At 35.0% G+C, this 18,530-nt stretch overlaps 2 protein-coding genes across 5 annotated transcripts in view; both read left to right on the top strand.

The window, feature by feature from the left end:
* The first annotated feature begins 1,766 nt into the window (after positions 1-1,766).
* AGBL3 (AGBL carboxypeptidase 3) lies at positions 1,767-17,151 on the top strand. The gene is made up of 5 exons (XM_074315343.2): positions 1,767-3,691; positions 4,768-4,828; positions 7,191-7,376; positions 14,838-14,942; positions 17,021-17,151. Exons 1-5 carry the CDS (start codon positions 3,629-3,631, stop codon positions 17,041-17,043), a joined length of 438 nt encoding a protein of 145 aa, XP_074171444.2. The 5' UTR covers positions 1,767-3,628; the 3' UTR covers positions 17,044-17,151.
* Positions 15,270-18,530, top strand: part of LOC148757380 (cytosolic carboxypeptidase 3-like) — a 28,644-nt gene continuing 25,383 nt past the window's right edge. Inside the window, exons 1-2 of one of the 4 annotated variants that reach the window (XR_016021927.1) lie at positions 15,270-15,727; positions 17,021-17,800. Coding sequence is in view for 2 of the 4 variants with exons in the window: in XM_088799910.1 (XP_088656036.1) it covers positions 15,678-15,727; positions 17,021-17,800 (830 nt within the window). In the remaining 2 variants the exon portion in view is untranslated. The remainder of the gene's footprint in view (positions 15,728-17,020; positions 17,801-18,530) is intronic. The other 3 variants (XR_016021926.1, XM_088799910.1, XM_019750848.3) reach the window with 3 other exon arrangements.

Genomic DNA, 18,530 nt, shown 5'->3' with positions numbered 1-18,530 from the left:
CATTTAATCCTTACAATTACATGATAGGTACTACTGTATTATTCCCACTTTACACGTAAGTAAGTTGTAGCACAAGGAAGGTAAAAAGCTGGCTCAAGGTCACACGTGGCTATGAAGTAGCAGGGTCTCTGACCCCAGGCAGTTGGCTCCTGAGCCCACACTTCTAACCTCTAGTCCCCACTACCTCTCATCAGAGATTGTGTGGGAGCAAGCATGCACAGTAAAGAGAGCCCCTTATCGGGGGCAGGCTGGAGCCAGCGCCCTCCTCCTGAAGCCACAAAGAGCAAGAACAGCACTTGAGCCCATCCTTGTAGACTTCAACTTGGCCCAGTGAGGGAGCTATTAGCCCTCTTCCTCCCCAGCACCTGTTCATCCTAACACAAGAAACCAGCACCTACAAGGAAGGAGGAATGAAAGTAAATAGCAAAACACCAATCCCTCCCATTTCCCAAGCCACGGGAAGTGGGGACAGATCTCAGCTTCCTGGGTGGAGGGGAAGGTGAGAAGGAGGACTTTAAATTGAGTTTGAAATTGAAGTTTAAAATGTACTTAATACCAAATCCCTGAATGAAATCTTAAATACCAAAATGAAACTGTTTTAGTGGCTGAAAAGTTATGGATCTGGCCAACATGTCCTCCATGGAAAGGGGGATTTCTCCATCGCACAGTTCAGGGGCAGTTATTGGGAGAAAAAAAACAGACTCATGTTTTTTTGTCATGAGACTTCACACTGAGCCTGGGAACTATTCTTTATCTTTTGAGGTGATTTCCCAGTGTTTAGAAGAATGATGTTTCACTATGGTCCCCAAATTTAGACATATTCTAAATTTGACATCCTATGGCTTACAAACCATGACTCTAAAATCCAACAAAAAATATACATATACAAAAATTTTCTGTGCATGTCACCTTTAGTAACATGTATGGCATTAAACAAGTTACAACTAAAAAGAATTAATTATTTTTTACGAGAGTTTGATCTAATATATCCTCCATTTTTCTGGAAGGCCCAAATTTCTAAAATGCTGACTTCAAAAAAACTTGTTATTTTTCAGAAACTTACAAAAGTTAAAGAGAGGCTATTAGCCCATTACCGTGCTTCAGCCAATGTGCTTTGCCCTTTATTGTTTCAAACTTGCTACTGTCCATTATCTCCATTTCTACAATATTACAAATCTCATGACATACTATATAATACCCCATATATGCACCAAATATCTGCAAGACATTTTTTTCAGCTATAGTTGGAAATCTTCCGAATACATTCAATTACCCACAAGAGCTAAAAATCAGGGGGAAAGCAAAATGGGATGTACACGAATAATGTCTAAGTCTGTTATGGGAAGATCATATTTAATTCGATAATACACGCAAAGTGATTGGCATAGCTCCCCACAAGACAAGTGTTCAATACCATTACCTAGCGATTATTTAAAGAATCTCAAAGCTCGTATGAATCGAGAGCTCATCTTAATATATCTACGACTCCTCTGCCAAGTATTTAAAGAAAATTTTCATTTCGAATCGAAAAAAGATTAGTCACACAATTGTGCAGAATGCAACGCCGTATGCGGTGCAAATAAAGACCAACAGAACACCAGTCTTGACCAGTAACGTTCTACTGCCTCCCTGGTAGGACCTAGGGACAAGTCACTGTTCTGCCTTCTCTGCTCCTAAATTGCCTCACCAGCCCTACCCGGGCTCTCCACTCATGCAGCTCGGGATTCTCGCTGCCCCCAGTTCCTGCACCCCTAGCTCCCTTCATCCTCCGTGGTCTCCCTTGCTCTGGCCGAAATCCCACGAAGGCTCTTTTCCCTCCTTGCTGGTGCGTCCCCAGGGCTGCCCGAAGTCTCGCGAGGGTGGTCCCGTTGCTCCGGTAACGAGTAGCCTTGCCTCTTGGTGAAGGGCGTAGCTGGAGGCTGTTCAACTAGACCCTGATTCCCTCCGGCTGCTACCCGCACGGAAGGAACTGGCCTGGCCAGAGGACTAGGGGCCGGGGTGGCGAGAGGCCGGCCGAGGCGAGACAGGTGCCCGCCTCTGAAGGCAAGCAGAGCGCAGGAGGGGCGCCCCCTGCGAAAACGAGAGCGCGTGGACAGACCGCGTCCCCGGAAAATGAGCTCCTCGCTACCCCGGCGAGTACAGAAGTGAGCGTGGGAGGAACGCATTGATGAGAATAATTGTGGCTTAACAGCCTGTCCCACCAAGAAGATCATCTTGCCTACCTGCAGACCTGCCTGGGCGCACCTGCTTTTGCCTCTTCTGCTTCAGCGGAGGAAGATACACACAGAGTGGCTTTCCTGAAGCTCGACATTTACTCTCTAGCAGGTCAGCGTATTGCTATCACTGAACTCAAGGAGTTCGCTGCTTGGGGTGTTCTAGCCAAGAACTAGACGTGGTTGTCGCTAGGTAGTTTTATTTACTTGCAGCAGGTAAAGGAGACAAGAGGGTTCACATCCAAATCTCTCTCCCCGTAGGAGGTTAGCCGCTGCTCAGGTACATTATTTGGTTAATTACATGTTGATTTCTTTGCAGTTGGCTAAACTTACCTGGTTGGGTTCCACTTAAGATCATCAGGTTGCAGCTGCGTCTGCAAAATACTGTGCCTACATTTTAACATTTAGCCAGAATAGCATTTACTAAGAACCACTCAGACCTTGAGTCCTAACAGTGGTGTGCTTCACATGCTCATGTAAGGAAATAAAATCCCAAGTTATGCAAACCCACTTTGGAATTGCGGTGATCCCCAGGCTGAAACTTAAGTCTCTTAGCAGAAGGCCTTAATGAGACAGGCTTCTCTGTTGCATTTGTAGTTACTTGTTAGGGAGCTTGGACTTTCTTCTATGAAGTCTTGTTCCAGAAACATGCCTTTTGTAGAGAGAAGCTTAAACCATTAGGTTCGAAATTGATAAATACTTGGGTCTCTCAAAAGTAATAGAATCTTGACAAGGAATTTCTATTATTCAGTTGTCTTAATAACTACTTGGGGGGATACTTGCATAGGAGGGAGAATGGTGATCACTAATACAGTCTTCTGATAACTATTGAGATTTCAGTAAGACAAGTATAATTGAATATTCCAACAGAGACAGTATCTATACGTAGAATATTAACCAAAATATAAAGAGAAAAGTCTGTTGTAGGCAGTTGAACTGTTAGTCAATTGAAAAGTAAGCGGGAAAAAAATTTAACTCCATTGCTGTTATACATTTCACTGCCAGAACAAGTAACTATAATTTTTCTTTCATTCATGATCTTTTTAATGCCTCAGGATTATTCTGAACTTGCCATCCCTCTGTGGTATTTAATTGTAAATATAGGGTGTAAATGATTTGGCTGTGTTCCCTGGAAGTTCTTTTTCAATTAAATTATTTACTTGATTTGTCTTTTTTAGATTTGATCTCTCTCTCGTAAAAATGAAAATTTCTTCAAATCTTTGAAATTGAAGTCCTAATTAGCATAGTTTTTTTAGAGAAGCCTGTTGTCACTTAATTCAGTATAATTGAATGGGTACTCATTTAAGGTGATAAACACTTTCAATTTAAACAGAATACTGTCAAATAAATTCCTTAGAAATTGTTTTACAGCCTACCTCCATAATAAAAAAAATTTCAAGCCAAATATTGAAGAGATGTCAGAAGATTCAGAAAAGGAAGACTATTCAGACAGAACAATCAGTGATGAAGATGAATCCGTATGTTTTTCTCAATTTTACCTTACTTAATTTGAGATAAAACTTGTGTTGTAAAATATAGATTCCCAGTAAAAATATTGTAAAATCAATTGGTTGTAAAAAATCGATTGAACATTTAAATCAATTGTCACTGAAGTTGGGAAATAATTTTAGTGAAAGCCAAGATATTACTGTGTGCAGTATGCCCTATCTAGAAAGAGAAACTATATCGGTAGTGTTTTCTGAGACAAAAATTGGGGTAAGATTCTTGTGAGTTTTATTAAAATGTGTGTATTAAAACCGTTATTAGGGGTTTTATTTTTTTTAATTCATGTCCACTTTTTTTTTTTTTTTTTTTTTTTGGGGGGGAGGGAAGACCCAGCTTGCAGCTCTGACCCAGGGAAGAGGCTGGGAAGAGTGTCACTTATTTTCTTTATTTTCTTATGTGTACTGATTCTACTGTATTCATTATAATATGTATCCTAATCCTGGAACCTTCTGTATTCTAAACCTACTGTGTGTCACATTAGTAGGGTTAATGTGGCTCTGATGTAACAAAGGAGAGGACAGGGAGGAAAAAAGGGGGGTGGACAAAATGCAATATTTAAAAAGATGTTGTCTGGTTCTAGTGCATATTTCTGAGAGATTTTATTCACATTGTAGTAAAGTATAAATGATCATGTATGTAAGTTAAGGTGCCACAATAAGCACCCCAAAATGAGGTCTAACACTTTAAGTCTATGGCCTTCTGTGTTTCTTTTCTTTCTTTTCCTTTTTTCATTTTTGTTCATTTTATTCTTAATTTAAATTGTTTTCCCAAGCTTACAAAGAATCTTTACATTTTACTTCTTCTCTACAATCATTAATATGACCTTACCCTGTGGAAGAAGAGGAATGAAAGACGAAAACTTTAAGGTTTCAGGATGTTTGAAGTGTTGGGTGCTTTGAGCCCACTAGCCCATAATAATCCTTTAATTTTTTTTCATTTATTATAGAGTAAAGGCAGTCAATTCTTAGTACAAAAATTGATGTAAAAAAATGTCTGGATTTGGAAACTTGGTTTTAAAAAGAGAAATATTTTAAAACTCTTGTTTTAGGATGAGGAGACTTTTGTGAAAATTGTACGTGAAGATCTCCACCGGTGCGCACTTTTAACAGGTTTGACCTTATCCATATATTTTCCCTTCTCTTTATGATAAGACCTTCAGTGGATGAAAAAAAAGATGAGGAAACTATTAAAAAGTCAGATTGAGTAATATAGGGAGTTATTGTTTTGTTATTAGATAAGGAGAGAGAAATGTATTCACTTTTGTAAGAAACTTTTGGAGTTCAAACTCTTAATGTTTGTTTTAGGTAAACCTAACTTTTCATGAAACTAAATGAAAGTGGTCAATACTTTATAAAAGACTTAATATAAGAATTTACCTTGGAATTTCTTTAAATAACTAGCTCTTTAAATACATTTGTAGTAGGACTCAAGTTATTTTGGACAGTGTTTTGGAACTGCAACTTTATTTAAATGAAGTATGCCTGTACGAAGAATTTCCTTAATAGTCATTCATTTGCAAATATTCATGTGTGTGGGCATCTTGATGTAGACTCAGTTTTTTAAAATTTATGCATTTAGAGTTGTACTTTCAAACACACACTAAAATATTTCTTCCAAATATTCACATATCTATCATAGATATTTTGAAATTGAAGATATGGTCTTTATGTATTTTGTCTTTTTTCACCACTTTCCTGATAACATAGCTTCACTTTTGAAATAATGACTATTCTCAGTTTGGTGTTTATCCTTCTAGACGTTTTTCTTTACATTTGTGCTCATAGTTCTACCCATGCTCACAGAAAATTGGTAGTAGTATTTTGTGGACGTCGCCCTGCTGCGCTTTTTATCTTTTTCAAATTTTTCCAGTCTGTTGGGAAAAAGGGGGGAACTTACTATGTTAACTAACATTTCCTTGATTGCTAAAGAAATTGAGGATTATTTCATACCCATGTCTGTTTATAGTTTCTTGTGTTACGAGTTGATCATTTATAGTAATTCGTAACTTTGTTTACGTTGCTTTCTTGTTTAGAATTATTTTGATGTTAAGTTTATCATTATTCATTGATGGCACTTCATTTTTCTATCTATTTCAGCTACCAAAGCCTTCTCTACCTCAAGATTATCAATATAATTATCTAAGTTTTCTTTAAGTACTTTTATGTACTTTGAATTCTGGTATTTGATTTTTCTATAATTTACATTTACAAATAGTATGAGGTATGGATCTGATTAATAAATTACTGCCTTGTCATTTTTGAGTCATACAGTAAATTAGACAAAATGTGGCCTATTCACCTAATGGAATACTAGATGCTTAATAACTGCCTGTCAAATAAATGGATCTATATAACAACCCTGACAAGTAGCAAGGGAGGGTAATATTATTCCTTATTTACATATACCCAGTAAGATTTATGTTCAAAGAGGCTGCATTGGCCAACCCAAAGCATATAGAAATAAAATAGTAGAATAGAACTGTTTGTCTGGCTCCCAGGCCAATTGCTTTATCTGCTATTGTATAAAAACAGCTAAGAATTAAATCTAGGTTAAAAAAAAACCCATGTTTCAGAGATGGAAAAGCAAAAGGAATCAGCGAGACAAATAGAATCAAGTATGTGAAAGGTAGGGAGAAAACCAGGAAAGGTAGCATCACAAAAGACAGGGAAATGAGCCTAAGGAGAGGTGATTATCAACATCAAATTGATGTTTCAGTTATCCCATTGGAAGAGAGAGGGCCCCTGCACTACCTACCGTGTTTCCCTGAAAATAAGACCGAGCCGGACAGTCAGCTCTAATGCGTCTTTGGAGCAAACATTTTATTTTACTGTAATATAAGACCAGGTCATATAATATAATTAATATAATATAATACCAGGTCTTACATTAATTTTTGCTCCAAAAGACGCATTAGAGCTGATTGTCCAGCTAGGTCTTATTTTCGGGGCAACAGGGTACCTGGGGCAGCCCCATTATATTCGATGTGAATTATGTTCCTGGGGTTGTGTCACACAGTGGTCCTGGAATGAGAACTGAGCAAAAGTTGTGACTTTGAGAAGATAGTTCCAGTAGGTGGTGAGGACATAGGATCACTGGTATAGTTAACCCATTGGTCAAATAGTTGCCTCAGTGTGATTAGGTTTAAGATGACTTAGCAGTAAGCAGTTTGCTAGAAAGGCTGCAAGAAACAAATGCAATCCCTGCCAAATTCCAAAATGTTTTTTTGAGTAGCAGTGAGAAGTTAGCATCAATTAATAGTATTTGGGGTCAACACCTGTTTTTTAGCTATTGTGAAGATCAACTGTTAAAAAATTTAATTAGTACTTTTATTGTTAAAATATTTATAATTATATCCACAAATATTCACAGATTAATAGTGTTGAAAAGGAAAAAAAGAATATATAAAAAAATTATAGGAATTGGAGGTTTCCTTCTTATCATTCATCATTGTGTTTAAATAATCTTTTTCAGGTCACTCCATTAATGACCCGTCTTTTCCCCGGACTACACAGATACTTTTGGAATATCAGCTAGGGAGATGGGTGCCACGTCTTCGTGAACCACGAGATTTATATGGTGTCTCTTCTTCTGGTCCACTGAGTCAAACACGGTGGCCATACCACTGTGAGGTCATTGATGAAAAAGTCCAGCATATTGGTATGTTCTTAGCAGTTTTGGGATTCAAACACTAGTAAATTTACTTTGCAAACTTTGATTTTAATGAGGAGACTCATGGTGTTAGAACAGTACATGCCAACAGAAATATTATATCAGAACATATATTATACAGAAATGCAATTTTAAATTTTCTAGGAGCCACATTTAAAAAGGTCAAAAGAAGCAAGTTAAATTTATTTCAAAAATATATTTTATTTAACCCAAATATATCCAAACTATTTTACATTCCTTTTTTTATATTTAGTCTTTGAAAACTGGCGTGCATTTATGCTTACATTTCAATTTGATTCCAATTTCTCCAGATCTTTGCCAACATTTTTCTTTTGCTTTTTGGTGATAGCCATCCTGACAGGTGTGAGATGATATCTCACTGTGGTGTTGATTTACATTTTCCTGAAGATCAGTGATGTTGATAATGCAGCCCCTATCAAAATCCCAATGGCATTTTTTACAGAAATAGAAAAACAACTCTAAAATTCAGCTGCACCCACAAAAGGCTACAGAGTAGTCAAATCAATATTGGAAAAGAAGAACAAAGCTGAAGGCACCACACTTTCTGATTTCAAAATAGATTACACATCTACTGTAATCAAAACAGTATGGTACTGACATAAAAACAGATATATGGAACAGAATGGAAAAGAATAAAGAGCCCAGAAATAAATCAATTGATCTTTGATAAGCATGCCAAGAATACACTACACAATGGGGAAAGAATCATCTCTTCAACAAATGTTGTTGAGAAAATTGGATATGCACATGCAGAAGACTGAAAATGGATGACCCTTTTCTTACACCATAATAAAAATTCAATTCAAAATGGATTAAGGACTTAACCATAAGACCTGAAACTGTAAAACTCTTAAAAGAAAACAAAGGAGAAAAGCTTCATGACATTGTTTTGGCAATATCATGGATATGACACCAAAAGCACAGGCCAGAAAAGCAAAAATAAAGAAGGGGGGATAACATCAAACTGAAAAGCTTCTGCACAGCAAAGGAAATAATCAACTCAGTGAGAAGCCAACCTATGGAATGGGAAAAATATTTGCAAACTATATATCTGACAGAGTTAATCTTTAAAATATATAAGGAATTTCTACAACTCAATAGCAAGAAAATACTGATAACCAGATTTAAAAATGGGCTAAGGTCTTGAATAAATGTTTTTCCAACAAAGACATACAAATGGCCAACAGGTATGTTTATGGACTTTTTATGTAAACTATCTGATAAAGTTCTTTCCCATTTTGTTGTTGGTCATACTTTCAGTTTCTTCTTGATCGTAAGTGCTCTTATATATTTAGGAGATTAGTTTACTCTGTCATGTATGTTGCTTACATTTTTTCCCCCAGTTTGTCATTTGCCCTTTGTCTTCGTCATGTAGAATTTTTTAATTTTTATGTAATCACTTTGCCTATCATTTTTCTATGGCTTCTGGGTTTTGAAATTCCCATGTTTCTCTTAGCACTTTTCAGGTTGTATTTTTTCTGATTAAATTTTTTCCCACCAACCCATTTTGATGCAAGAAATGAACTCCCAATTCAGTTCCATTAACTAACTGTCTAACCAGTTCCAACAAAATTATTAAATTATATTTTGACTACTGATTGGAAATGCCACAATTACTATATACCAAAATCCTAAGTCTAATTTTGAATTCTATTCCATTAACCTGTGTATTCATATGGTGGCTCAAAACCCTTTAATGCTATAACTTTAAAAACTATAAACTTTGCTATGTGGTAAACTTAGTTCCCCATCATTCCTTTTATTCTTTTTAAAAATTTTCCAATTTCTTGGCTACTTTTGCCTTATTATAGTTCTACATGGAATTTAAAATAAGCTTTCCTGGTTGTCCCAAAATTAATAATGGTAACTTTATTGTGATCACATTGAATTTATAGATTAAGAAAGAGTGACAGCTTTACAATATTGCATCTTCCTAGCCAAGACCAAGGTATGTCTCACTGTTTATTCTAGTTTTCCTTTATCTCCCTTAGTATAGTTTAAAATTATTCCTGCACCTTTTCTAAGCTTTATTTTTAGATATTGTTTTGTTGCTATTTTAAATTGAATCTTTATTGCATATTATTTTCTAACTTGTTCTGTAGAAGAAAGTTGTTTTGTGTATTAATTTGGAAACAACCCACCTGTTGTTTGTAGTTTTTAAGTTTTGTATATGTGCTAGTTATGCAATTATATCATCTACTAGTAATGTAACTAAATCTCCTCATTTCCAATTTGTATACGTCATTCTTCTTTTTCTTGACTAAATGCATTGACTCATACTTTCAAAAAATATTTAATGGTTTTACATTAATCTTGTTCTTCATTTTAATGGGAATGTTTTTAGTGGTTTTCTCTCAAAGCAAACTATTAGCTTATGGTTTGAATTTGCTTTTGATCAGATTAAGGAACTATCCATTTATTCTTGTATTAATAAGAAACTTTACCAGGAATAATTAACTTTTATTAAATGCCTTTTCAACATCTATGGAAAGTGTCATAATACTATCAGTTGATATGTTACTTTGGTGAATTATACTATAGTAGTTTCCCTAATATGGAATCAGCTGATATTATTGGAATGAATTGCAGTTATTCATTGTGTATTATTTGTGTGTTGCTAGGTTCTGTTTGCTAAAATCTTTTACAGAATTTTTGCTCTAATATTCATGAGTAAGCTAAATTTGTCATTTTGTAGCTTTTGTACTTCTTTTGATTTTGCTATAAATATTTTTCAGAATTTTTTCTTATGTTCTAGAACAGTTTGAATAATACTGTAACTGTTCTTTTAAAGTTTGATAGAATTCCCCTAAAACAGTCTGGACATATTGTTCTTGTTGTTTTAGATATACAGAAGGTATTTTTGTTGTAAAATTTGTGTTTCTTCTTTGTTAGTTCTATTTAGGTTTTCCATCTATCTCATGGACAGTTTTGGATATTTGTGTTTTCCTAGAAAAATAATGCTTTCATGCAGGATTTTTAATTCAGTCACATAGACTTAGTCAAAATATTCTCTTGTAATTATTATAAATTCCTTTGACTACATGAGATTTTCCCCTTCTGTTCTCACATTTTATGTTAAGTTTTTTGTACATTCTATTTTTCTTCGCCCCTGATTATGTTAGTAGGATTATCTTGTTAGTTTTTTTCCCAAGGAATCAGTGTTTGAGTATATTTATTAGTTGTTTTCAAATTCATTAATTTATTATTTTTTGGTACATCTGATTCATTTAGGCTTATTTTGGTTTTATTTAACCTCTTACTCCGTTTTTAACTTCTTGTTTCTCAATATTTTATTATGAAAAATTTCAAATATAGAGAGAAGTTGAAAGGATTGTATAGGGACACCCAAATCTCACGAGCTAGATTCTTATTATCAATTATTTGCCATATTTCTTTATCACATGTGTAACCAACTATCCATCCCTTTCTCTACCCATCAAACCGTCTCAGTTTTTTTATTTATTTCAAAGTAACTTGCAGACATATTTACGTTTTACCTCTAACACTTCAGTGTATTATTAGCTAGAGTTTAATTCTTCGTTTATGATTCTTTTTTATTTTTGAGGTAAATTTTACATTCAATGAAATGCATGCATTTAAGTGTATCATTCAATGAATTTTAGCAAATGCATACATCTATGCAATCCAAAGCACCACCACAACAAAGAACATTACCATTACAATCACTTTAAAATTGAAGCAGGTATAAACCTAACAAAACAGGTTCGAGACTTGTATGCTTAAAACTATATAATGCTAATGAAAGGAATCAGAGAAGATCTACATAAATCAAGAATTACACCATGTTCATGGATTGGAAAACTCAATATAGTCAAGAGGTCAGTTCTCCCCAAATCGATAGGTTCCAGGCAATTCCTATCAAGATTTTTTTGTAGATTAGACAAAATGAGTCTAAAATTTATATGGAAAAGTGAAGGAACTTAGACTAGCTAAAACAATTTTGAAAAAGAAATCATAAGGTGATTTCAAGACCTCTTACATAGCTACAGTAGCCAAGGCCCTGGTATTTGTGGAAGGATATACATAGATCAATGGAACAATAGAGATGGAAATAGAACCACATAGATATGCCCAACTGATTTTTGACAAAGGTGCAAAAGCAATTCAATGGAGGAAAGTTAGCATTTTCATCAAATGTTGGACACCCATAGGTAAAAAAAAAAAAAAGAAAGAAAAAAAGAACAAGAAAAGTCCAGTGCTTTTTAAAAAACGAAATCTAGTGCTTTATTAAAACAATTCAAACTGGATCACAAATTTAAATGTAAGACAAAAAATGATAAAACTTAAAAATAGGAAAAAATCTTCACAATCTAGAGCTAAGCAAGTTCTTAGAATTGACACCAAAAACATGATTAATAAAATGAAAAGATAAATTGGACTTCATCAAAATTAAAAACTTTTGCTTTTTGAGACACGTTGTTAAGAGGAATACAAAAGGAAGAAGAAATACAAAGAGTAAAATGTGCATGCCAGCGATTCTGTCCCTTTTTATGAGGAAAGCAGCTTTCCCAAAAATTTCACCAGTATTTTTTACATCTCATTGGCCAAATTTATATTATGGCTGCTCCTAGCCACAGAGAAGCCTAGAAGATTGAGGTCTTTAGTGGAGCTCATCGCCACCTTATAAAGTCAGATTTTTGGTAGTAAAAACAAACAAGAAAAGATCAGAATAAATATTGGGAGAGCAACAAGTAGCGTATGCAACTGTAATTTTGCAGGGCCTTCTACTCTTGAATGTTCTTTTGTTTGTGTAACTGTGAACTAACTTGAATTAGTATTTAATGCTGCATATGGAAATGGCTTATCCTGGCAATTTCTTAATAAAGTCACATAGTCTGCCTTAAGACAAAATTAAGTGGCTCCTTAGTATTACTACACTTTTGGGTGTGCTGTGAAGCCTTTTGAAGAAGTACCTACATTTTGGATACCCTTGTTAAGAAGTTATGTAAAGCTTTATAACAGATAACGCAAGTGCAAAACAAAGTGACGATTCTAATTGAGAACACTTTCAAAGGCTTGAGTATTCTAAACTTTGAGGATGTCTGTAACTGTCCTGAGAAGCCTGTTCCAGAAAACTAAGAGGATGTAATTATCAAATTAAATGAGAACCAGATACAGACTAATAAGAAATGCCAATGAGTAGATAGATAAATCGACAGATGCCTGGAAAGACAAAACTACTGAAACTTACTCAAGAGGAAATTGAAAATTTAAATAGACATATAATAAGATTTGGAATTAGTAATAGAAAAACTACAAAGAAAAGCCCATGCTTCATTGCTGAATTCTACCATACACTTAATGTTTGGAACATTCTACCAGACAGTTCCTACCAATTCTTCATAAACTCTTCCAAAAAAAGGAAGAGAAGGGAAAACTTCCCAACTGATTCAATGAAACCAGTATTACCCTAGGTACAAAACCAGACAGAGACATCAACTAATGTAATACAGCATGTCAATAGAATTTTTAAAACATAATGAAGTGGAAAGAACACTGCCCTTACAAGTCTGAGTGAAGTCTTGGCTTTGCTGTTAACTTAAGTATATGACCTTGGTAAAGTCACATAACCTCTCCAGTTACCCTTCAGCTTTCTTATCTGAGAAGATAACAGGAGAAGCCCACCTTCCAGGGAACCCCCAACCCCCACCCCATCGTGTGAGAAGCCAGAATAGTGCAAGAGAAAATATAACACTACAGTGTGAAAGAGAATAAAAGCCTGCAGAGGGAGAGAAAATAAAACATTCTACCAACACCTACTATAATGATTTCATTACAGCAATGACGTTAATTGTTGGATATTAACCTTGAATTTCTGGGTAAATTCTATTTGGGCATAGAGTATAATTCTTTGTATGTGTTTCTGGATTCAGTTTATTAGTATTTTGTTGAGGAATTTTGTATCTACGTTCATAGTAGATATAGGTCTGTAGTTTTCCTGTGATGTCTTTCTATGATGTCCATGTCTTATCTGAGAAGATTAACAAGATCAGTGGTGCTGACTGTTTAAAAGAATTAGAACTAAAGAGGCAAAGAATTTAGATAGGATGGTATGAAATTAGCAAACCACATTTAATATTACATCTAGTGGGGCGAATTCTCTTTAACTTCCTAGTGCAAAACAAGAGCGAAGTCAGAGCCAAGCTACAAAGTTCTTAGTAGAAAACAAAAAGTAAATCTTCATGACTTTGGATTTGGCAATGGATTCTTAGCTATAGCACCAAAAGCATAAGCAGCAACAACAAAAATGGCTCAATTGAATTTCATCGAAATTAAACGCTTTTGTGCTTCAAAGGAAACTATCAAAAGTGCAAATACAACCCACAGAATGAGATAAAATATTTGCAAACTGCCTGATGAAGGACTTATGCAGAACTCTTACAGCTCACAATAAAAAGACAAATAACTCAATTAAAAATGTGCAAGTGACCTGAATAGACATTTCTCCAAAGAAGGTAAACATGGCCAATAAACACATGAAAATATATTCAGCATCTTTAGTTATCTGAGAAGTGCAAATTAATACCACAGTGAGATACCACTCTACACCCACTAGGATGACTAAAATCAAAATCAGGTAACAAGTGTTGATGAGAACGTAGAGAAATCAGAATCCTCAGACTCTGATGGTGGGAATATAAAATCATGCAGCTCCTTTGGAAAAGTTGGGCATTTCTTCAGAAAGTTAAACATAGATACACCATGTGACCGAAAGTAAGAGTACTTTGATAAACTGCAAAATTGACCATATTGTACAGGTTCTTTCTCCATTTCTAATGATAGAACTAAAATGTGGGAACAACTAGGGTAATTGGGCTGTGAACTCACTTTTTCCAATCACACAGATCATGGCCAAAAATTCGGTCAAATATAGATCATGCATTTGAGCAAGGTTCAGACAACTTTTAAGAAATTTGGTACTAAAAATAATGAAGACAAGGAAAGCTGGTATAGCTAAAGAAGAAAGTAGGGGTTCAAGGATAGCTTTCCTTTGGGGAGACAGAAGAAACCTGAACATTTTATTAAGCTTAAGAGACAACCATTATCAGGCAAGAGGCTGAAGATTCAGGGAAAAAGCGAATAAAAGATGGAGCAAGACTCCCAGAGGTGGGTCAGAAAGGCATCCAAGAGAAATAGAAACTTTAGTATAAAATATGTAATAACAAAATAATCATGAACTACTTACTGTAGTAATTTACAACAACATGTGAATGAAATGTTATGGGTTGTGTTCAAGTGTGACAATGTTCGTTATTACTTCCCATGAGCCCTTGGTAAAATCTAGCCCCACACAAAACACTAAATTTTAGTGTAGATCTACCAATGTATGACTTGAAAATACACAATAAAATCTTCCTGTTTTATTTTTGTCATATTCAAGTAATGTTTTCTCTTTTTTTTTTACAGATTGGACTCCTTGTTCTGAGCCGGTGTACATCCCAACAGGTCTGGAGATAGAACCCCTTTATCCAAACTCCAAGGAAGATACTGTCGTTTATCTAGCTGAAGATGGTGAGTACATAAGGAAACTGTTGCTATAAAGTATAATTTGGTACCTTAGTTAATCTTTTAGTTATATTTGTTTTGCTGTTTATGGTGGAAATTGCGGATTGCTGGGAAATCCCTTTCCCCATAAAGATGTTTGGTTACATGTTGATCCAAATGTTTATTTGGTGCTAGTGATCTTGAAGGTGTACTGCAGTTTATGCAAAGTTACTTTAAAATAAAACATCACTTTGGCCATTAGGATGGAAAATTATATTTAAAAGGAATTGTGCTTCACATCAGGTTTCAAAGCTAAATCCAGTGGAGTGCCCTGCAGCTATTATATTATTCTCTCTCTCTCAATAGGGGATTTTTTTGGTCCAGTGTTAGGGTCATTTACAGTGAGAAGGCAAGTTCAGAGCCAATTACTTCATAATAACCGAAAGCAGAATGAGGATTTTTAATGTGAGAAATATATGAATTTATTTGAGGAATTGCTTTTCTAGTCTAAATACTTGTAGATTTTCTCATTTCAACATAAATCTATGTGTTAATACCAAATTACTTTAAAAATTAGTGACACTTCACTTATGACTGTAGCTCCAAATTCTATACAGAATGGCCTATGCTTTAGACATGGCTTAATATCTTGATGGCCTTCTTCTCTCATCAGCTTACAAAGAGCCCTGTTTTGTGTATTCCCGAGTTGGGGGCAACCGGACCCCCCTGAAGCAGCCTGTGGATAATTGTGACAGTACTTTGATGTTTGAAGCAAGGTTTGAGAGTGGTAATCTACAGAAGGTAGTCAAAGTGTAGGTTTTAATTATGTTTATTTGAGGATCTAGGCCATCACCTATTTACTCTTCTCTATAGTAGGTACATGAAAGTTTTAGTCTCCATAACTGAATTGTAATTCCTTAAAGTATGGATGCTAATTAAAGATGATTGTGGGGATGGATATGAAAGGTTCCAATTCTGGGTTCAAATAATTTTAAGAACTCTGAGTTAAAGTTAAGCAGGTTTCTGTACTGTACATTTTCAGAATGCCAATATGAATTGTTATGTATGTACACACACACCTTCTCAGACTGTTATACTATTTTCAGTGGAACAGTTCTTGGGATACATGTTCCACAAAATACATTTGGGAACATGCATGCTATCCAATGGCATTCTTTTAAAAAATTCTGTTATAAAAATGTTTAAACGTACACTTAAGTACAGAGAATAAAGCAGTTCTACATTAACTGCCATATACCACCTAGATTCAACAGCAGTTATCAAGATTTTGCAACATTTATTTCACCTATTCCTAGGTCACTGTTTATACACACACACACACACACACACACACACACACACACACATTGCATAGTGCTGATACAATAGAAAGGTACTTGGTAAAGAAAAAGGTCACAACTAACCAGGTAAGATAGCTATATATGTGCACATAATAATTTTTGTATACATAATAATTTTATACCAGTAAATAATAATTATGTAATATACCAGTAAAATTATTTTTACCTTTATTTAAGTATCCTCAGTGATTAAATATGGGGGATACAAATAGTCACCAAATACGATCCTCAAAGTGTTTAAAATTTTATAATCTATGTGGTCATGTTAATTTATATGTCTTAAAACATTCTCAGTGACAGTTATTTCCAATCCCTAGAATTAGAATCTAATAAAAAACAGAACTGTATGTCTGAAGTAAAAAGAGAAACATTGGACTTGAATTCAGTTTCAAGACCTCTTTAATTGTTTCTTTTATAGAAAATGTAATTGGATTGAAAGTATAATTTTTTTTATCAAAGGCCCATTTTTAGGTGCTGTCTTGAATCACAAAGTAATAAAAAAAAGGCTATAGAATTAGCATAGAAGCAGTTTCACATCCAAGAAAAGAGAAAATTTCAAAACTTTGATCTTTGCAATTACTTACCATTTAGGATACTGCCTAAACAAACATTGTTGGCCCCCATTCCCCCCAAAAAAAGCTTTCCGTGAATAGCAAAATAAAATGATTTTCCTTATTTATTTAAACTTGAATGTTGTTTCTACATTTTTATGTTCTCTTTCTTCCTTCCTTTTTTATGTATTAGGGCAGAATATGAATACCAGCTGACTGTGCGTCCCGACCTCTTCACAAATAAGCACACTCAGTGGTACTATTTCCAAGTCACTAATACCCGAGCAGGAATTGTCTACAGATTCACTGTTATCAATTTCACCAAGCCTGCTAGTCTTTACAATCGGGGTATGCGCCCACTGTTTTATTCTGAAAAAGAGGCGAAGTCTCGTAATATTGGCTGGCAGAGAATAGGAGACCAAATCAAGTATTACAGGAACAACCCTGGGCAAGATGGGCGCCATTATTTCTCTCTTACGTGGACATTTCAATTTCCACACAACAAGGATACCTGCTACTTTGCTCACTGTTATCCATACACTTACACCGACCTGCAAGAATACCTTTCTACCATCAATAATGACCCAGTGCGATCAAAGTTTTGTAAAATACGCGTCCTGTGCCACACGATTGCTAGGAATATGGTGTATGTTTTAACGATCACCACCCCTTTGAAGAATGTTGACTCAAGAAAGCAAAAGGCCGTGATTTTGACTGCAAGGGTACACCCAGGAGAAACCAACAGTTCTTGGATCATGAAAGGCTTCCTAGATTTCATTTTAGGAGACTCAAGTGATGCACAGTTGCTTCGGGACACTTTCATTTTCAAGGTGGTACCCATGCTAAATCCAGATGGTGTGATTGTAGGAAACTACCGGTGTTCCTTAGCTGGACAGGATTTAAATCGTAACTATACATCTGTTCTGAAGGATTTATTTCCTTCTGTTTGGTACACCCGGAACATGATCCGTAGGTAAAATACGCCTCAAATTACCTCTCTGCTTATTTAATAAACTTGGTAGTAAGAATTTTGCTTCCATAATCCCCATTCATGTTATTCTAGATTTTCTTAACACACGATTTTAACTTTAGCTACTTAATTTCTAACTAACTCTGCTTCTATGCCTTTCTGGCTTTATGCCACTGGATTCACTAGCCTTCTATCGAATAATAAAATTGACTCTAGAACATTTTGATGGCTTTGTGAAACTAATAGTTAAGGAGCTAATGTGATATCCTTGCTTTATAATCTAGTCATTTTTCTAAAAACTTGCAATAATCGTTTAGTGGCTTTGTCAATCTGATGTTATCAATTAGAATTTCCTGGGCACCAAATGAGAAAAGGGCAATAAATTAATACATGTAACGGACATCAGTATGACACTTCACTGTAGTTTCAAGGAGTATGGTTTGTATTAGGTTGGTGCAAAAGTAATTGTGGTTTAAAAGGTTAAAAATAATTGCAAAAACCACCATTACTTTTGTACCAACCTAATAATAGAAGTTATGTTGTGAGAGCTTTGATTTTGGGTTTTGATATTTTTGTTATAAAAGTACAGTAGTCCTCCCTTACCACGGTTTCACCCTCTGCAGTTTCAGTTTCCCATGGCCAATGGCGGTCTGCAACTAGTAAATGGAAAAACTATAGCAATAAGCAATTTGTAAGTTTTAAATTGCATGCCATTCTGAGTAACATCATGAAA

The sequence above is a fragment of the Rhinolophus sinicus genome, chromosome 8 (assembly GCF_057876585.1).
Source record: "Rhinolophus sinicus isolate RSI-liver-muscle chromosome 8, RSI-T2T, whole genome shotgun sequence".
Lineage (NCBI taxonomy): Eukaryota > Metazoa > Chordata > Mammalia > Chiroptera > Rhinolophidae > Rhinolophus > Rhinolophus sinicus.
The sequence above is the reverse complement of the archived record's forward strand: the minus strand, read 5'-3'. Positions and strand labels throughout refer to the sequence as shown.

Excerpts from the sequence above, each read along its gene's own strand:
- AGBL3 (XM_074315343.2), top strand. The coding sequence starts at position 3,629 with ATGTCAGAAGATTCAGAAAAGGAAGACTATTCAGACAGAACAATCAGT. Across the intron at positions 4,829-7,190 it reads CCGGTGCGCACTTTTAACAG|GTCACTCCATTAATGACCCG; the intron begins GTTTGACCTTAT and ends AATCTTTTTCAG. Across the intron at positions 14,943-17,020 it reads CGTTTATCTAGCTGAAGATG|GGCAGAATATGAATACCAGC; the intron begins GTGAGTACATAA and ends TTTATGTATTAG.